Below are 20,688 nucleotides of genomic sequence, written 5' to 3' on the forward strand. Positions count from 1 at the left end.
AGGGCTGAGATCTATAATCCATGTTAATGAGAATTTATACTGCAGATCTCTCCAGCAGCTGTAGAAATCAGTGCTAGCTGAAGCTGTCCATTTTCTTCTGTGGCATCAGTGTATACTCAGAATACCTTATATTAAGATGCAGTAATTTTTTGTTTAATAAAAGTTTTTCTAGACTAGTTAACGATTTAACTGTTGTATTGTGAATATATCACTGTGTAAGTTGTGTTTGCAATGCATATGTGATTTGGCCATGAGCGTGTAAGTGGAATTTTGACTGATACCCTCCTGGTGGAGGAAACCAAACCCACGTTATCTGTCAAGTCTGCATGAATGCTGCAAGTGACGTTGCTTTTGCTGACCATACTGTCTGGTTTTACCAGGTGAGCTCGTGGGTTACCTGGCTGATCCTGACTGCAGGTTCTATGGAGGAGAAACGAGAAGTCTTCTCATACTTAGTACATGTGGCAAAATGCTGCTGGAATATGGGCAACTACAATGCTGTAATGGAATTCCTGGCAGGGCTAAGGTACTGTCAACTCTTCCTTTTTTAAATGGTTTTTCAGTGATAGATTACATTGCAGCTTCCGTTAAGCAGATGTCTCTGGAGAACAATGAAACTAAACAAAAATTCATGGTTAAGCCATCATGTCATCATCTCATGCTGTGACTTTCTAGTAATCCCTTTTGGAAAAATGAAGCATGCTAAACCTTCCTTTTTCTCTCAAAACGCTCTAAAGTCTCCATCACTTTTCCTGATGCACACTGAACATGTTGCATTTGAAAATGTTGTTATTTTAAAAACAGATTTTTTTTAATGTAAAAAGAAGATGGGAAAGCAGATGTTGTTTATCTAATGAGCTACAACTAATGTTACTTGGGGCTGGAGTCTCCAGAACCTAAGTGAAACATAATTATGGTCATGCTCTAAAAGGATCAGTCTTAACTGTAAAAAAGAAACTACCCCAAAATGACAAAAAACCCCCAACAAGACCAAACAGCCAATTCTGGTTTTTAAGCCCCCTGATTTATTTATACAGACTGATGTTGGGATCTCATGCTGTCATGGTCTCACGTAGAAGGATTACATTATCTCAGGGAGGAGAGAGAAGGGGCTCAAAGACAGCTCACGGTGTGCTTTGCTCTGGAGTGACAGGTCCGTGTAGGGCCAGGGGAGCAGGAAAGCAGTGCTGCAGCACCAGGTGAGCAGGAAAGCAGTGCTGCAGCACCAGGGGAGCAGGAAAGCAGTGCTGCAGCACCAGGGGAGCAGGAAAGCAGTGCTGCAGCACCAGGGGAGCAGGAAAGCAGTGCCGCAGCACCGGCAGTTCAGAGGGCAGCAAACGGGACTCAGCAGGGAAGAGAAGATCGAGTTTCCCATCTCTTGGCTTTGACCCTTATTGTATAACATGTTTGTGTAACAAGCTCTAAAGTGTTTGCATTGCTGTTCTTTGTGGTTTAGTGAGGATCTCATTGAGCTATTTGTTTATGGTTTTGGTATATAAAGCTCATTTGGAACATAGGCATGGGGAGTATATTTCAGCAGAACACATCCACAATCTCTCAGCCATGTAAGTTATGAGGGAAAATGCAAAGCCAATTAAGGGCTTAATTTTGTCTCTAATGCATCTGCACAGCACAAGAGAGAGAGGAGAGGAAGGCTAGTGCTGATGAGCAGCATTTCTGGGACAGGGACATAAAGTGGGGTAAGGGCAGTCTCCTGTGAGTGTATCTTTGGATCTTCTGGTATGTCTGAGGCAGGGGTGGGAAGAAAGGCCATATGATTACACAGGCATACAGCTCCTGAGGTAAGAGAACTCCCAGAGGTATTCACAATCCTTGGAGCTATTTCTGGTGGAAATCAGAATTTCTTTTCAGCTCCAGCTCTGCACTGGTGCCTGAGAGCTTGAACATGGTCCTGATTTCCTTATTTCTGTGAAAATAAATAATTTATTTTATGAGCAAATTGGAGAAGAAAACAATGTAAATTTTCTAAAACAAATTTAATGAAAACCCTCCAGATTTTGCTAGCTTTATGGATTGTTCATAATACATCTGAAGGAATTTGTAAGAAACACTCTGGTTTATCTTTATGCTGTTTCCTTAATCTTTTCTAATTTCTTTATGGGCCCTTAGAAATTTTAGGCAGTGACACAAAAATAAAGATAGTCTGCTGGTATGTTTTATGCAGCTGGACTTTTATTAAAATGTGGAATACTGCTCCACTAGATCAGACTGCTAGTTTCTCATTTTCAGTTTTGTTCTTTGATAATTAAAAGGAGGAATTTTCATAAAAATGATCACCTTGATTTCATTCATTCATTTCTGAGCAATTATAATTTCCTCTATTATATATATATATGCTGCAGGTGTTGGACTTGAAGGTAAATAGTTTTAATTTTTTTTAATAAAAGTTGTGATCTCTTCTTGCAATAGGTCAAGAAAAGTTTTAAAAATGTGGCAGTTTATGGACCAGTCTGATATTGAAACCATGCGAAGCCTGAAGGATGCTATGGCACAACATGAGTCATCATCAGAATACAGGAAAGTGCTCAACCGGGCACTCAATATTCCAGGCTGTAAAGTTGTTCCTTTCTGTGGTGTGTTTTTAAAAGAGCTCTGTGAAGTTCTGGATGGAGCATCAAGCCTCATCAGACTCTGTCCCCGATATAACTCCCAGTATGAAACATTAGAGGTAAATGAGACAAATATTGTAAGATGTTATGTTCTTAGCCAGTGCTTTATTTCATATAATCTTACACAAAGGCATCACCTAATTAAAGTTTTAAAACCAGACTTTTACTAGACCAGTAAAGTCTAGTTAGATCAGTTAAGTGGACCTCAATTTAATTCCCACAGTTCCTTAGCAATTTAGATCTGGTTGTTTCTACCTAGTTCAATATCAGAATACTGAGAAATCAGCATTAGTAATAAAGGATTTTGTTTATACTTTGGATTAAGTAAGTATGTAAAGCCCAAAATGTGTAATTATTTTCTGCTAAACACTCTGACCTTCCACTTAATTCACTGGGAATTGGAAGGTTTTGGTTCCTTAAAATCAGAATTTAGCAGCTCAGCAGATCAAACTTTTCCTCTATGGAAAGAAACAATTCTTTTGAGTTTTATTATTGTAGTTTTAATAGAAAAATGCCCCTGTGAGATCAGCAGTTACTTTAACCTGTGTTACTTGATTTATGAAATGTTTTGGTCTGTTTTGGTTGCAAGTAGGCACAAAATCCCATGGGGAGCAAGTAGGAAATATGCACTAAATATTCTTAATAGTAAAAATTTCAACAGTGAGAAGTAGATGACACAATGTTCCATTTGTAACTATACTAATCTTTTAGATATCTCTATAGTTTGTTTCAGATTACAGTGGACAAGATAATTTCTTACAACGAGTAGGCCAAGATGGTTTAAATAATCCGGAAAAAGAATCAACAACAAACAATATCTTTCAAACTATTCGGAGCTGCAATCGCAGTTTGGACTCTGAAGAGGGTGAAGATAATGTTAGTGAAGGGAGTGATTCAAGGAAAAACTCTTTGAAGGACAAAAACCGGTACCAGTAGGTCTTTTTTTATTTACTATCATCACATATATATCTCATGGTTTTGGTCTTTGATTGTCTTTTACCAAGACTTGCTTTTAGAAATAAGAGGAACTTTAACATCTTCCCTTGTATTTATCCATTTCTACTTCAGAACTTTTCTCCCCTGATACTCAACTACTTGGAAACTCTCTGTATAGCTGTATTTTCCCTCATGATGTAATTACTTCCTCTCATGATAAGGGTAAATCCTTTTTGTCTTACACAGAGAGCTTTAAAAATCCACAGTTACAATTACAGTTTTGATCTCTAGTGACAGGAATAGCACCAGGACATATTTGTTATCAGAGCTCAGAACATTATATTCTGCATGCTCAGGCAGTGTTCTGGTCCCTTCAAAAAAAAAAAAAAAAAAAGATTATTATCCTTCAAAAGACTTCTTCTTTTAAGGACATGTTGGTTTGAGGGGTTTCAGTTTTGCCCAGAAAACATTCTTGTGTGAGTACACATTTTGAATTTTCGGGTTGCTGTAGTCCTGCTCTTTTGCAAAGAAATTTACTTCATTGTGCCTTGTGAAAGAAAAGCCCAGTGTTCAGTAATCTGATTTCACTTTGAAGACCACTCTTGAAGACTGTACTAGTCACCAGGAGGAAATAGAGCAAAAGCAAAGTTACATCACAAGATCTTCTCTAGCATGTTGCTTTGCAGAGAAGTTTCATTGCAAAGCCCATGTAGACATAGGTGGGTCAGGTCAGCTTTCAACTAAGTAACTGTGTTAGACTAACTTCAAATCAAGTCACAGAACTGTACTGCACTGAGGTGAAACACTGTAAAATTAATGTGAGGGCTTGCATAAAAAAACATGCTTAAGTCACTGCTTGAGTTATTTTACTGATAATGTGTCTCAGAAATACCAATATGTTCAGAACTATCTAACTTATTTCAGCTACTTAAACATTAAATGTAATAAGTGACTGCCTGAGAGGCAACTACTATCTTCCTGTTTAAAATGCATTTATTTCATTAACATGTAATTCTAAATTTCATTTCAAATAAATAATCATTATTTCCTGAAAGAATGGTTTCTAATAGAATTATTCACATCTGGCTTTAGTTGCTTCTGGGAAGTGGTGCTCTAGATTAAGCCAAGAAAGACAGACCCACTTCTCTGCCCACATATGTTGTCTCATGACTTACTTCAGTCCTAATACTTTCTTCCAGGAATTATTTTTTGTTAATTAATATGTTTTAAAATCAGATTGCAAATCACAGTTCAAATGGCAAATAAGCAAGGCATATAAACATTTCACTTGAATGAACAAAATAGAAATTAAACAGAGTTCCTTTTTTTATGTGTTTGTGAAATAATTTCTTGGTAAATTACTTATGTTTTATTATAAATATAATCTAGGAAGTTGCACTCTCAACTAAAGCAGGAATTCATTAATTCATTTTTTTAAAAAAATCCAGTGTCAATCTGAAATGAAAATTAAAATTTAAATGAGCAAAACTCCAGATAGGCAATTAAAGTTATGTATCCTGGTTCTGGCTACTAACTACTCAGTTATGAGTATCTGTACTTCTGATGCAGTAAATACTGATTTTACAGTAAAATACTTGTAGGAGAATATTTCTGAAAGTACTGATTTAACTCAAGTATCTCACAGGCTTTGGAAATTCCTTATTAATTTGCCATATCTTTCCTGGGCATGCAGAGAGCTGGGTGAGGCACAGGAGCAAACTACACAGAGGCAGAAGGGCCATGTTCTGTTGTACTTTTATGGAGGCTGGTTTGTTTTCATTGCTATGAACAGCTAAAGGGTTCTAAGGAAGAAATTTAGTCCTCTTTCTTGTGAGACCTGTCATATTTGCACACAATGTTATAAAATCCAAATTATATCATAATTATGCATTATCTGCTAATTGAAGTGTTGTGGTCATAAAGGCAGAAGATGTTTCTCATTACTTTGTAACTGTAAGAAAGATTTTCAATTAGTTTTTCTTTTGATGATTTGGATTAGTATTGTGGAACATGAATGCACCAAAGCTGGTAGGTTAATTTGATTTGAAGAAAATGAAAGGCATCTAATATAATCAGTGGACAGTGGGTATAATTATTTTCCTTGTTACGTTAGCAAATAACCTCTATCACTCTGTAGTCAGTGACCCATCTAATTGCCCTGGATTTCTGTACCAGCCAGATAAATATCAAACATTAATCTTTCTTAGAACTCTTTTTCTGACAATTAATAAATTTTTTAAATATAAAGGTAGACAGGAAAATGAAAAAAAACCCCCAAAATTGAAATAGATTTTTAATGGAATTGTTAATTATTGAGTGACCTGTGAAGATACTCCTGACTTTGAATCATTGCTTCATTAGCCTGATCTTATCTTCACTTTTAAGCTTCTCCAGTTACAGTAAATAACATATAAAATTATAGGGAAAAACCTCCACTTCTTTTGTTTTTGTATACCTTGCAATTTTCTCCTCTGAAACTGCAATCTGTGTGACTGTTTTCTTTATCTTTTCATTTCCTTGCCTCTCAGTGCAGCACATGCAAAGAAAGCCCCTGGCCCAGCCCAGGCCCTGTAAGTGCTCTCAGTAACTGGCAGTGGTGTGGCTCTTGGCAGCTCCTGTCAGAGGCTCCATTTCTGTGTGTGGTTGTGTGTGTGTGCTTGGCTTACCTGCTTCTTGTACATTTTAATCTGCAACATGTGAAACAAGGCATAAATAAAACTCTGCCATTTCTGTCTCTGCAATAATAAACTCCTCCAGCCATGCACAACTACTCTCTGAATATGTTTTGTAGTGATTTATAGAGACTTATTTGATTGTTTTGAGGGCATAGGGGAGAAAGAGCTGCTTCAGTTGTTTCATTTTAAAATGTTAATTTTATATAATACTTGTAAATATTTCAATTTACATGTGTCTGTTAAGACTCTAATAAGACTATTTATATCAGCTCAGTTAAAATTACCTTTATTTGTAGGAATATTTCTTAAAGAAACAATGCTGCACGTAAGACTGATGCAGTTATTGTGTCAGTCCCTTCACCACAAGCAATAAAACCTCAACCTATTTGCCACATTTTTTAAATTTGGTGAAGAGACAGAGATCTCACCATTTAATAAATTCATAGAGGAATCATTGCTGTATGGAATAAGGGAAAAATTCAGATGAATTTGTCATCCAGGTAGAGGAGAGTGTGAGGAAAAGCTGATGGTCATCTGTGCTGTTTAGCACTGGGGGAGGTGGTGTATGTGGCTTGGAAAAACAACACGAGTCATCTTTGGCTTGGCTTGTAGGTGAGGGACAGGAACTGGGAGTGCTGTGGTGATAGGAAGGGGAAGCAAAGAGGGTATTAGGACAAGATGTCTTGAAGGATATGTAAAGAAAGATGGTTTGGATTTTATTGCCTGGATATCCTTAGGAAAATGTGTTTCATTAGTTCTGGTGTACACAGAACAGTTTGTCATTTTTTATGGTCACTGAAGCACTCAAATATTGAACATTTGTGCATTCATACACATTAGAAGCTTCTGCAGGGAAGATATTTCATTTAAACTACCTCTTGTATTAGCTCAGTATTGTTTCTCTGTATCTACAGTTTCTAATTTTGGCACCATATTTCAGAAATTTTGGTTGCCGCATACAAGTTTTATGTTAATATTTTCCTTAAGTAAAATGAAATTTCATATGAAAAGTATCTGATAAAATTCTATATGCATTCTTATGAGGAAGGTATGTCTTAACCAGTATTTTATAAGTGTTAATCAGAATATTATACAGTGTGAAAGGTCTGCACATGAAATCAGTAATAGAACAGAGATTAGAAGTCCTGTCTGAAATGCACTACATCCTGCTAACAGTTTCCACATATGGCACTTAATATTTCAGCTGAAGCAATCTTACACAGCAAATTTAGAAACTAGAATCACTTGGCTTTTTATTAATAATGCAGAGTTTGGAAAGCTCTAGGAAAAAACAATCATATTGTTTCAGGAGTTATAAGTAATCATAACAGCATCTCTAATTGATTCAAAATTGCAATAACATAAATTATAATACTTCAAAAACTACACAAGTTCCTATAAGCCCCAATTATATAGTGATGTTAGTATTCCATTTGTTTAAACTACAGCAGAAGAAATATTTGTCAAGAATAGCATAAATCATCACATGGATCACTAAATGTAAATCTCTCATCTTTGCTCACGTGCAGATTTCTCATCGGAGATCTTTCAGATTCTGAAAGTGACATATTTGAGCAGCTGAAAGAATGGGACACAAGTTCAACTGAAGAGCAGCAAAAAGCTTTCTGCCATGGGATAGAACTCATTCCCTGGTACGTGTTGTCCATCAGGGCTGACGTCCACCAGTTCATGCAACAAGGGGCGACCGTCATTCATTATGACCAGGAGACACATCTCTCAGCTCGTTGCTTTCTTCAGCTCCAGCCTGACAATAGTACTTTGACTTGGACAAAACCCACAACAGTTTGCCCTGCAAATTCTAAGGCAAAACTGAGTGTGCTGGGCAATACTGCTGAGCTTGGTAAATACCAGTTTCTTGGTAATACTGGACTGGTGGAAGGCTTTTTGGACTTGTTTTCAGCCAAGGCTGTATATATGGGACACTCAGGCATTGATATGCACACTGTGTGTGTTCAAAATAAACTTTGCAATATGTCCCTTGAAGAAAATGGTATAACACTGCTTTATGGACTTCATACTACTGATAATAAGTTGCTGCACTTTGTTGCTCCAAAATACACTGCCAGAATGCTGTATGATGGATTGCTGGAGTTGACTAAAGCTGTAAGAAAAATGAGGAGATTTCCTGATCAAAGACTGCAGTGGCTACGGAAGCAGTATGTCAGCCTTTACCAGGTAAAAAATGCTGTGATTCTCTATAAAAAAAATCAAAGATATCAACATCTTAATGTAATGCAATTAGTTTCTATCATAAGTAAGATTAGATTAAAGATTAACACTAAATCTCCAACTTTGTAACATGGTTTAAGCAGCAAGGTCTGATTCTCTGTGCAAGGTTATGTTAAACCTTGCAAGTTTTCAATACCCTGAGGTTAAATTTTTTTTCTTAAAGCTCTTTAGATGTTTGGAGTTTTGGAATAAGTATTTTATTAAAGGAAGAACAACAACTAAAAGGGCACCAAAATAATGAGTGATAATAGTTAGGGCTGAAAACATCCCCAAAGCAGCAAATAAAATATCTCTGGAGAATTTACTCAGTAATCAAAAATTGCCTCCTCTTGATGTTTCTTTCATTGGTTCCTCAGAGATGTCTGTATTATTGCTTTAAAGATGTGTCCTTGTTCTCCTTGTTTTGTTAACACTGAGAATCTTTGTAGGAGGATGGAAGGTTTGAAGGCCCAACCTTGGCTCAGGCTGTTGAGCTGTTTGGAGGCAGACGATGGAGTGCAAGAAGCACAGGCACGGGATCTCTCACCAAAAGCACTGAGAAGCCCAATGTGCAGAGAAACAACACTCTGGGAATCAGCACAGCTAAGAAAAAGAAGAAAGTACTCATCAGGGTAGAGTGATTTGTTATTCATGTGTTTTGTTTCCTTCTTGCAGTCACTGTGTAGCTGTGTTCCGAACCAGAGAAAAGAAGTTAGACCAGTGTTTATTGTAGTTTCAGGTTTGAAGGTTATTGTTTTCCAATAGTTTGTTCTTTTCTCATCCTTGCAGCATTGTTAGGACCTGTAGGTGCTGGGGCTAGCAGAATGGGACAGAATCTTCTTACAACCTTTAGGTGCTACCTCAGTATAAAGTACTGGTAGTGATAAAATCTTAACATGCAAAGTGGTGTCTGGAGTATGGTGCAATTTTTTTTAATCCTTTTTGTTTTCATGTTCTGAAAAACACTACCATGTTTATTCCACATCTCAGTAGCACCCATTTTATCTTGTGTGGATGACAGAAACATGACCTAGGCTGGCAGTCTCCTCCCTTTTCCTGGACAAAACTGCTTTCAGCAGTAGGCAGGAGAGAGGAAAATGCAGGACTAGCACCTCTACGCTATCTGCATTTTCTAGTGGGCAGGTAGAAACATTCTTAAATGACAAGATCCATCCTCTTTGGGGCTCCAGTGCACCAGTGAAATAGTGTAAAACCAGCTGCAACATTCTAGAGAGGCACAATCATTGTCATCTTCTGTGTGACGTCAAACTGAGGTAATACCTAATGGTCCCACTCTTGACTATGTATCTGTTTTTCTTTTCTACTGGCCTCACAGGAGTCTGTTTCGTAAGGAATAGTTGATTTATCTTATGGTTTTGTTAGAGATTGTACTGAAATGAAATGGAAATTGTGGGTTTGGGATGTTTATTATGGGGCTCATTATTTCTAGGGTGAAAGTGGAGAGGCCACTGATGATGAAATGGCAACTCGGAAGGTAAAAAGCTGTAAGGAATATCGTAATAGAAGTGGTTCAGATCCTCAAGATATCGATGAACAAGAAGAACCAGGTAAATATATTTCTTTATTACTTAAAAATCTATCAGGGTTTTGCACAAAGCCTTTTTATGCAGACATATTTTGTAGTGTTAAACTTAGAAAGCTACTTTTGCAGTTGAAACTCCAAATCCGTGAACTCTGAAATTCATTTCTTTAGTTGTTCGTGGTGGTTCGTTCATGTAGTTTCAGTAGAATTCCCTTTGTATTCAGAAAAAATACATTTCTAAGTGTTGTTCAAGATGTACTTTTTGACTGTTTTGGGACAAATATAGAATCCCGCTAGTGTCTTGCTATGCTTTAATGAATTTTCATATAGGTCTCCTGGACAAAAGCATTTTTATGGAGCCAGATGTTGTAATTATGATGAAAACTTCTATTTTCTCCTTAGATCAAAATACTATTACTAATGCTTCTCCATCTAACAACCTGCCATCAAGAAGAGCTCACTCTCTGACGGCATCTGGATCTCCCAACTTAGGAGCTACGTCGTCTTCACCAGCAAGACCAGTCTCCTCTCCTGTAATATCATCAAGCAAAAGTCAGTCTAGGTAAGGGCAAAATCCATTCAAAAAGGAAAGAAGTTACTATTACTTATTTATTATAAAATTTGGGGTTTGTGCCAATCTGGCAAAATCTGACAAAAGCAGCGCCAGAAATGTCATTAGCCTTTTTGTGAACATCTGAAACACATTGTAGAACAACACAAGGCATTTAAGCTGAAATGCCATGAATCTAAGGATGGCTTTGTGGCAAGTCCCTGAGCAGCATGTTTCAGTTTGTATCAGTTACAGAAGCAGATTGGAATGCTGTTCCAAAATGACACAAATATGGAATTTAACACTTTCTCCAGATCTTTTCCAAAACATAGTTATAGGCATTTTCTGCACATTGAAAATCAACAGAAATGTTATAGATGTGTGAACTGAAGTTCTGAGGTTTCTCATCACAAATAATTTCTACCTGAGGGAGTAATAACTTTTGCTGACATTCCTGGTGATGATTGCTCTCTGAGGAACTGGAGGAAGGGATTTGGAATCTTCCTCTTACAGGCCTCTTTTTCTTGAACATTTATCCTTTTTGTGCCATTTAAGCAGTGTAAAAGGTTATGCTGTTGCAATATGTGGAGTGATATAGTACACTGTTATATTAACTCTGTATGTACTAATGGTGATGGTAGTAGTAATTACAGTATTAATAATATGTCACGGATGTGGACAGTATTGTATGACATACAAGAAGACAGTCTCAACAGAAACTTTCCAGTGTCTTTTTGGAGAAGGAATGCTGAAACACCATTATGAGTATGAATTTTGGGGGTTCCAGGAGAGCAACAGTAAACGATGGAAGAGATTACTGCTGCTGCTAGAACATTATAGTTGAAGAGGCATGTCTTGTGCAATGGTTTCAGTTGTGTATTTCTTGGGGATTGTATTTATACTTAGAATAGTTGGATTTGGCAACAGGGGTGAGTAACTAGAGCCACGTGTGAACATGTGTGGTTGGGTTAACACTGGTTTGTGAGCCTCTGTGTTATTTTTGTTTTTCACTGTCATTCACAAACTTGAATTTGTCTTGGTAAGCAATTTTTTTTGTAAGGGTGAAAGCAGCTGTCTTTTACATTGAACTGAAGAAATACTGCTTTATTATCTCTGAAAAATGATTCTGTGTTTTGCAAATCTGCTTTTTGCTTTTATGCCAAAATAGTTGTTGTCTTTAAATGATATTAAAAGGCTCAATGGAGAACTCGCATTCCCTGGGAAAGGACAGCTAATGTTCCTGTAAATCCTCTCAGGACTGGGTTTCTGCATGGGTTTGTGTGTAAGACTGTGGACCTCCCCCATTTCTCACAGGTTTTCCCTGGCAAAGTTGTCTGGCACTTCCACAGCATCACTTTGCAGAGCAGTTCCAAATTTGCTATGACCCTTCTCGCTACAACTTGCTCAGGATGTAGCTTATGGCTGTTTCATCTGTCCTGAAGAAATCTTTCTCAGAACAGATTTATATGTTTTACCCATTATTGTGACCCAGTTTTTATGAGCCATTAAGAAATTTGGAGCATTGGAGAGAGTTTTATTCTGAACACGGGTAGCTTGCAGCTGCATTTGTCATTCCTTCAAAGCAGATGGGCATCTGGCAAATTTCCAAGTTCCTAGGAAATCTAGTGCCACTTGTTAGGTGGAGGAAGCAGGAGGATAGTTCATGAGGCCACTGGGACACAGAGCACAGGATACAGAAGATTAGAGATGGGGGCTTTTTTGGGAATGGAGAGTAAACCTCCTCTCTCAATAACCATCTACAGGTGTAATCCAGGCTGCTAGTAATTGCAATTTTGGTTGTTGATGATGATGAGGTTTTCTTTGGGGTTTTGGCTTTTTTTTTAACCTTTTGTTTGTATTTATTTGTCATTGCTCTGGAATATAATCTTTAGTGATCAGATTGGGTGAAATGCTGAGCATTTTCTTCTGCTCTTGGTCTCCCATTTGGTACTCTGCAGTTCCAATCTGTTTTCTGGAATCTAGAGACTTTCCTCATCATGGTTTATTTTTCCTGTCTGATAAAAATGCTAGGAATTGTTTTAGCTAAAAAAAGTTATATGAAGTATGTCAGTACTTGCCATAGTGATGTCAAACAAATTGAATATTATCAACTAGAGTAGACAATATTTTTTAATACTTTTAAATCACATTTTGTTTTCAATTGCATGCATCAGGGATCTGGTCCAGCATATTTGTGTAGAAAGTCACCTGCTTGCAGGCATGTCTTTAGGAATACTGAACAGCAAGCTGGTCCTGTTTTTCCATTACAGCTGTCAGAACAATTTGTACTGAACCTGATGGCAGAATTCATAGAAGAATGGATCTCTGTATATTCAAACATTACAGAGCAATAAAATCTGACATGTGGTCTGATATTTTGAAGGAAATACTGTAATTTGTGCAACTAATTATGATTTAAATAAGGTAGTTCTTGATATTTGTGTTGTTGCTTAGATTCTGCCCTTTTCAGGATGCTGTTGCTGGCAGATCCCATTCCTGTAGTGTGTGTTCTTTGGTTTTTAGGCCCAGGAAGGGGCTCAAGAGCTTAGCTCCTCATTGCAAGTTACTCCATGTAATTCACTGAGGACTTGTTCATACTGCTCAAGTCAGGGCCTAACTGTACTTAGTAGTCTAAATCCTCTAGAAGCCTGAAGATTTTGGGAATTGACTTTTGGAAATGTGCTGGTTCTACTTCAAAAACCTTGTTCAGCTGCACAACTTAGATTAATGATTGCAGTTACAGAACAATCTATTTTATTATTTCATCTTTAATGAGTCTTATACATAGGCTGCATTACAAGAATACTGGCATTGATTTCCTTAAACGAGAAATAAGTGCTTTCATTTGTGCCGTGTGCATGAGGCCTTTTTCCACATGAAATTTTTAAATTGCATTATATACATATTTTCATTCTGATAAAGTCTGCAGTTGTCTTGAAAAAAAAAAGTAGCTGCTATAAAGCAAGAAGGTAAAAAAACATCATTATGCATCTTATAAGATGGTGCTTTATTTGCTTCTTCGAGATATAGGTAATAAATATGTTAAGGAGAGCACAAGTAAACTGTTAATACACTAATGCATAATATTTCAGTGAAGTAGAAGTTTAATGTAACCAAACTACAGCAGTCTTTTTTTGATTTAGCACATGGAGCAGCAGTAGCTGGCATGGCCGTGTCAAAGGAGGAATGAAGGGATTTCAGAACTTCATGGTGTCTGATAGTAACATGACTTTTGTGGAATTTGTAGAGCTCTTCAAATCTTTTAGGTAAGATTTTTTTTTCTGTACTAATTCCATTCATCCAAGTCTATAAAAGAGCAAAAATTGAACTTTTCCCCTCCTTTTGCAGTGTCCGTAGCCGCAAGGATCTGAAAGACCTTTTTGATGTTTATGCTGTGCCTTGCAATCGATCTGGCTTAGACCCTGCTCCACTTTATACCAATTTGAAGATTGATGAAAATAGCAATGGATTCCAGCCCGATTTAGGTTTGTTAAAGAGAAAAACGCAGCTGTTAGACTGCTGGGCAACTTCACTTATTTGCCTTAATAAAATGTGTCTCAGTCAGTCTCATTATCAGTTCTAAGTTTAATAGAGGACTGTTGCCATGCCTCCACGAACACCTAGTTAGCAGGATGTAAGACAAAAATGAAGGGAAGGAAAAGCATTCCAGCTTTCCATTAGCCAGATATATTCATAACTGGTAATAGCAGAGGAATAAAACTTGTTACTGAATGGTTGAGTCTAGGGATTTGTATAGGTTGCAGGAGCCCTGGAAGGGCTAAAACACTGAGCAAATACAGGGAGGAGAAATGAGGAGGCTGTGCCCTGTGTCATATTCGGCTGTTTTTTTCTTATCTAGGTTCCTAGTGGACCTGCTTTATGTGGGATGAAGGGGAAAGAAGTCTCTGTCCCCCTTTACATTCCTCAGTTACCATAATCTATGTCTGGGACTTTGGCCACATGCAAAGAAAACAGTCTTTCTGCCAAGCAGCTGGTGGGGAGGGTGCAGAACAATTGGCATATGAAACTGGAAGAAGATAAAGGGTGATTGAACAGGAAGGGTATGGGGTTGCACACAGTGAAGGAAAGACTTTGAGGCTGTTTGTGGTGGTGAGAGGAAGCGGGAGAGTCCTGGGTGTGTAGGAGGCTGTGGATCCATGTTAAAGGTTCCAGGATTTTGTTCAGAGTAACTGGGCACCTGTAGTCCCTTCACATGCTTGCTTAATACTCTGTCTTTTATTAGTGGGTAGAAACAAGATGGCTTTGTTCTAATTTACTGTGTCAGTGCTGAAACTCCCAATGAGATACTTGTGTGTATTATATACTACATTATATTCTCTACAGAATATGAAATAGACATAATTGTTTAGCTTATATTTTATTTCCTCGTTTTTCTTTTAAGATTTGTTGACTAGAAATGTTTCAGACCTTGGTTTGTTCATTAAGAGCAGGCAGCAGCTATCAGACAACCAGAGGCAAATATCTGATGCCATTGCTGCTGCCAGCATTGTAACCAATGGTACTGGAGTGGAAAGCACATCACTGGGAGTGTTTGGAGTAGGAATCCAGCAGCTGAATGACTTCCTAGTGAATTGCCAAGGAGAGCACTGCACCTATGATGAAATCCTCAGTATTATCCAGGTCTGTAATACAAATTGCATTTCCTTTTTCCTAGAATTCCTGTTACTTCCATTTCCCCCATTAATATTGTATGCTGTTCAGAATAGCATCTGTGTGAATAGCATCTCCTTTCACATTTACATTGTCTCTACAGTTTACTTGAGTTTAAAATTTCACACTAACTTTATTTTGGGCTAGAAAATTTTATGGATGTCCATAAATATCCAGAGCAAACATGGACATTTTATTCCCTTATGTACCATGGCCAAAGATTTTGGAAAATGTGTAGAAAAATTTTTATTCCTCCAAGCATGCATAATCAATATACTCCAAAACTAAGCCCCCATTTAGCAGAGCAAAGGCTAAAAACTATATATAACTATCAACTTATAAGATAGAATTGCAGAGTTTAAAAGACAGAAATTCTAAAGAAACTTCGAGTTGGAATACCACAACTCTTGCTGAGATGGTGATATGTTGTATTTAAGCATACTTGATAGAGTAGGACACCAGATCATAAATCTTTCTTAATTTCAATTTAATTGCTCTCTCAGATTTGAACAGGAGGTTGGATTAGGCAATCTCCCAACATCCCTTTCAACCTGAATGGTTCTTTGATTTATGATTATGATTGTAGTATGTTTATTTAGTTATTTGGAAAACACAATTTGCAGGCAGCTGATTACTTCATCCACAAGAAGACTGTGTTTGCATACTAACTGTCTAGTGCTATGAGCAGACTACATATAAAAACATGATAAAGACATATTTCTAAGAATTGTTATTATATATATCTTTGATTTCTTCCTCCTTATAGAAATTTGAACCTAGTGTGAACATGTGCCAACAGGGGCTGTTATCTTTTGAAGGATTTGCAAGGTAATTACATACATGCTAATTTGATACATATATATATATGGAAAAAGATGGTACCAGTGTACTGATGTTTCTTGGAGAGTCACAAAATGCTCAGCACAGCATAAAATTTCTTCACATCTTCTCACTTCTAGATTTTTGATGGATAAAGACAACTTTGCCTCCAAAAATGATGAATCACAGGAGAATGCTGAGGACTTGCACTTTCCTCTCTCATATTACTACATAGAATCCTCACACAATACTTACCTTACTGGCCATCAGCTTAAAGGGGAGTCCTCAGTGGAGCTCTACAGCCAGGTATGCAGGATTGGATTGTTGTTTAGCTTTCAACATGAACTTGTTTTACGGAAAAGTTTCAGGAACGTGACCTTTTTGCTTTGAAAAGCTAAATGTCCTAAACCCCTGCTTGCAAAACATTGGAAAACATGATGTGTGGGAAATCTGCCCGTAAGCACAGTTGTGCTCAAATGCCTTTTCTAAGGCAAAAAAATGGGTTTAGTTTGAGATTCATAGCATTTAGACACCAGTTGGTCTGACCCAACCTACTAAAATTAGACTTTCCCACAGGAAAGACTGATCTAATATTTTAGTTCATTCAGATGTCAAAAACACTACTGAAATACTGTACATCGCACTGCAAAGGCAAATTTCAAATAGAACTATAACTTCTAAAAACATTACTTCTAGGAATATTCTACAGTTTTTAGACTTTATGCCTGATGGGTGGTGATCAGGGAAGGAACAATTTCTCCCTTGGGCTTTCAGTTCTGTGTTTTGTTTGTGTATGTATATTGGTATGTCTGTGTGTTTACAAAATGCTGGAGAAAGTTCCAAACTTCCTGTCAGTAGTGTTTTCCTTATGCTGAGAGTTAATGACTCACCCTGGAGAAAGGCCTCCTCTGGTGTCCCACGTGCTCCTTCACCTGGGGCTATAGACAGAGGTGAGGCTGTGTTAGGAAATCCTGAGTAGCATGAATGCACTGAGAAATGCAATTGCAGAGGTTCCTGTAGTAGCACTGCACAGTGATCTCAGCATTGTGTTGGTAATAGATGGGAAGTGAGATAGAGATAACTGCCTTCAAAGTTTGCATGATTAGAAAAGGTTCTTCCTGTCCCTCAAGTAGTGTTGCCAGCTCAAGAGGCACTTGGTTCTGGCTCAGTGTGTCTGGCTCTCACGGAAGTGGTGGAGTGCCAGCTATGGACACAACTGTCTGAAATCAAATTATCCAGGTTTTGAGTAGAAGTAATTTTTTCTTTGTTCATGAACGGTTTTGCTGGAAATGGGTTTGATTTTTCCTATTCTTTTTCAATGGGAAATAAGGAATTCAGTTAGGGAATGCAGTTAGCTGGGGCCTGTAACTTCTGTGAGCTGTTTACTTTACAGAGATTGGTCTTTGCAGCAGTTTTGCTGAATCACTGGGCTTTCATTCAGTTCTGCCTTCTGCTTTGATGGTGTGATACTGTGGCTTGGATGTGCTTACACTGTTCAATTGCATTGTAGGTTCTTTTACAAGGCTGCAGAAGCGTAGAATTGGACTGCTGGGATGGTGATGATGGGATGCCTATCATTTATCATGGGCACACTCTTACCACAAAGATCTCTTTTAAGGTATGCTGGTAATGGCACGTGGCAATAAAATAATGAGAAGTTATTTTTTCTGTAACGAAGGGAAATAATAATTGCCTAGTAGAAAAATACAAATTCTAATGGGCTAAATTCTAATAATATATAGATTATGTCAGGCATGAAATGCTCAGCAGTAAATATGCTTTCAAATTAGTTTTTGTAGCATATGTAGTGTAATTTTCTGTCATTTTGGTACGTAAGTAACAAAAGTAGGTGTTACCATTTGTGTTGTAACAAGATGCCCTCTTGCTTTGCAAGCACACTGTGGCCTCTTCCTCGGTGCAGAGGAGAGCAGATGTGTGCCCTCGCAGCTAACACTGGTTGACTGAAAGCTGCAGAAGCTCCCGTGCTCTTTCAGTGGCCTCTGTCTCTCTCCCTGTCTCGCAGGAGGTGGTGGAGGCCATCGATCGCAACGCGTTCGTCACCTCCGACATGCCGGTCATCATCTCCATCGAGAACCACTGCTCGCTGCCGCAGCAGCGCAAGATGGCCGACATCTTCAAGGTAGGCCGCGGCCGCGGGGGCTGCGCCAGGCACGGGCCCTGGATTTTCTGTAACGCGTCCCCTTCGTGATGTTTCAGAGTGTATTCGGAGATAAGCTGGTGACAAAGTTTTTATTTGAGAGTGACTTTTCTGATGATCCCATGCTGCCTTCCCCTGGCCAACTGAGAAGAAAAATCCTGCTCAAAAACAAGAAGCTGAAAGCCCATCAAACACCGGTGGATATATTGAAACAAAAGGTAAAGTCCTTCCTTAACAGCAAGCAGTGAGGCCCAACTCTCGTTAGAAATAGTTAATTTGTGCTTGAAGTTTTTGCTAATCCCATATGTACAGCAGAATAATCTAATGTACATTCATGCTTGGAAAACTCACAGTGGATTGCAATGGTTCCAAATAAGTAGACAACACATATAGTAAATTATAGATACAGCTTAACTGAATTTTAGTATGTATTAGTTTTATAAAGCTTCATCATATTATGATTAACACCACTGTTAATGCTCTGTGTCAGAAACATAAATTAATCTTTTTCTCTGAGGCTGTGACATTTACTGTTCATGTTTATTGAGAAATAGAAATATGCATTGAGTATGTGTGTATATTTACAGTATGTAGTAATTTTTGGTAGAGTTCTGCTTTGTTTCTTTTTTCAAATTCAAGCCAGGCAAATACTCAAGTTTTTATTGACTTTTTGTGGGGGAGTCTGCTACTCAAGTACTGCTTATTCCCATGTGAGAATTTTTTTGATTTCTAAAAATTAGGGCTGCATCTGAAGTAGCCTCAATCTAATAATGTCTATGGTTAGTCAGCAGTTCGATCGAATCCTTGAAAACTAATTGCCATTACCCAAATGTAAACACAACTGCATTAGACTTAAATTCTTGTTATCAGGTAAATAAATCACACTGATCATACCAATAAATGGATATTCTCCATCTTATGAAAAAGTATTTAACTGTTTCTGAATCAGCATATCTGACTGGAAAAAGGCAGACTTGAATGATGTACATTTGTACATCAACTTGTACATTTTCCCATAATTAATTAGGTTTCATATCTTATTGTTGTTCTTGCAATACAAGTTCTTGTTACATTCAAACCCCTGAATTGATATTTTAGTTTGATCTGAACAATCTTACGTATTTCTCACTTAATGTATTCAGTGCTTTCATATAAACAAAACAAGATACAAACAGTGATGAAAACTCTTTTACTTTTTAAAAGTACTCAGCAATAAAGTAGTGTTTCTGCTGTTGTAGGCTCACCAGCTGGCACATCTGCAAGCACAGGCTAGCAATGGTGCTAGCAACCCCACACCTACCAATGAAGAAGAAGATGATGAAGAGGATGAATATGACTATGACTATGAATCTCTCTCTGATGGTAACTATTTATTTATTTGTTTGTTTGTTACAGTGCTTTTGTTAGAACTGTAATAATAAGACGTGAATATGCTAGTTCAGGAATGAGCTGGGTAAGCAGTGTCCTTGCACGGGTTGAAAAGGCTGAAATTCTTCAGCTGGTAGAGAAGAGGACTGAGGGGTGAATTGGAAGCAGGTTTACTAAGTCATGAAGTGGTGGATTAAGGGAAGCGCAGAATGTTACTTGTTAAATCTAGGAGGTGCTCAGTAAAACTAGTGAAAGATCAGTCTAAAACAGGTAAAATATTTGTTTGTACAGCTGGTAGTAAACTTCTGGAATGTGCTGCCATGGGAAATTGCAGAGCCAAATGGCATCAGCATATTAAAAAAAAGAACAGTTGGACAAATTCCTGAACAGACTTATAAGCAAATGTTATAGGTAGCAGTATTTGGTCCAGCATCCCTATTATTCAGTGATTGTGGTTGTTGGGGTGGTGATTAGGGCTGGTTGCTCTGTTGCCACTGTTAGAAAGAGAATACTGGGCTAGATGGACAACTGGTCTGACACAGCTGGGGATGTTCTCCGGAGTGAGCAGTGAGTACTTCATTTGCTGCACCTTTCCTTCTGGTGGGGAGCCCTTTGAGTTCTAGGTGCCATGTTCAGAGAAGATGTGAGGCTCAAGATTGTCCTGCAGCACAGGATTTCCTTCTAGGTGGTCTCTTGTTTACATTACTTGCTCTGTGTTTAGTGATTTAAAAAATTAATGAATGCAGTTCAAGACTTGACACTGCTTGTGGAATAGCAATGTCGTTTATAAGTTTGATGTCAATGCTGCCCTCAGTTTTGCCTAAAAGTTGGCCTAGCTGGGTACTTGAGCATACTCTTTGTGAGGAACAGGGTGGAGATGGTGTAGATGTCAATTGTTGTGAAAACTCAAATCTTTGCTAATGGACTTGCAAAAAAATTTTGAAAACTGATTGCAGTAAGTGACTTCTGAGCACTGCTCTAGTTAAGAGAAGGTTTGAGAAATCTGAAGCTAGTAAGAAACATTCACACCTTTCAGTATATGAAGGAATTTGCAGCATGGTTTACTACTTTATTACCGTGATTATTCTTTGAAGTCTTTATGTTAATAT

The 20,688-nt window shown here is 37.8% G+C and overlaps 1 protein-coding gene across 1 annotated transcript in view; it reads left to right on the forward strand.

Annotated features, from left to right (window-relative positions):
- The window catches only part of PLCE1 (phospholipase C epsilon 1), a 135,572-nt gene that overhangs the window by 93,679 nt on the left and 21,205 nt on the right, over positions 1-20,688 (forward strand). The window contains exons 5-20 of the mRNA XM_063405641.1: positions 381-526; positions 2,431-2,689; positions 3,354-3,562; positions 7,771-8,437; positions 8,920-9,102; positions 9,921-10,038; positions 10,416-10,575; positions 13,707-13,829; positions 13,912-14,048; positions 14,966-15,204; positions 16,001-16,062; positions 16,194-16,359; positions 17,564-17,671; positions 18,077-18,193; positions 18,271-18,429; positions 19,450-19,573. Coding sequence (XP_063261711.1) covers positions 381-526; positions 2,431-2,689; positions 3,354-3,562; positions 7,771-8,437; positions 8,920-9,102; positions 9,921-10,038; positions 10,416-10,575; positions 13,707-13,829; positions 13,912-14,048; positions 14,966-15,204; positions 16,001-16,062; positions 16,194-16,359; positions 17,564-17,671; positions 18,077-18,193; positions 18,271-18,429; positions 19,450-19,573 — 2,977 coding nt within the window. The remainder of the gene's footprint in view (positions 1-380; positions 527-2,430; positions 2,690-3,353; positions 3,563-7,770; positions 8,438-8,919; positions 9,103-9,920; positions 10,039-10,415; positions 10,576-13,706; positions 13,830-13,911; positions 14,049-14,965; positions 15,205-16,000; positions 16,063-16,193; positions 16,360-17,563; positions 17,672-18,076; positions 18,194-18,270; positions 18,430-19,449; positions 19,574-20,688) is intronic.

Source organism: Prinia subflava, chromosome 9 (assembly GCF_021018805.1).
Source record: "Prinia subflava isolate CZ2003 ecotype Zambia chromosome 9, Cam_Psub_1.2, whole genome shotgun sequence".
Lineage (NCBI taxonomy): Eukaryota > Metazoa > Chordata > Aves > Passeriformes > Cisticolidae > Prinia > Prinia subflava.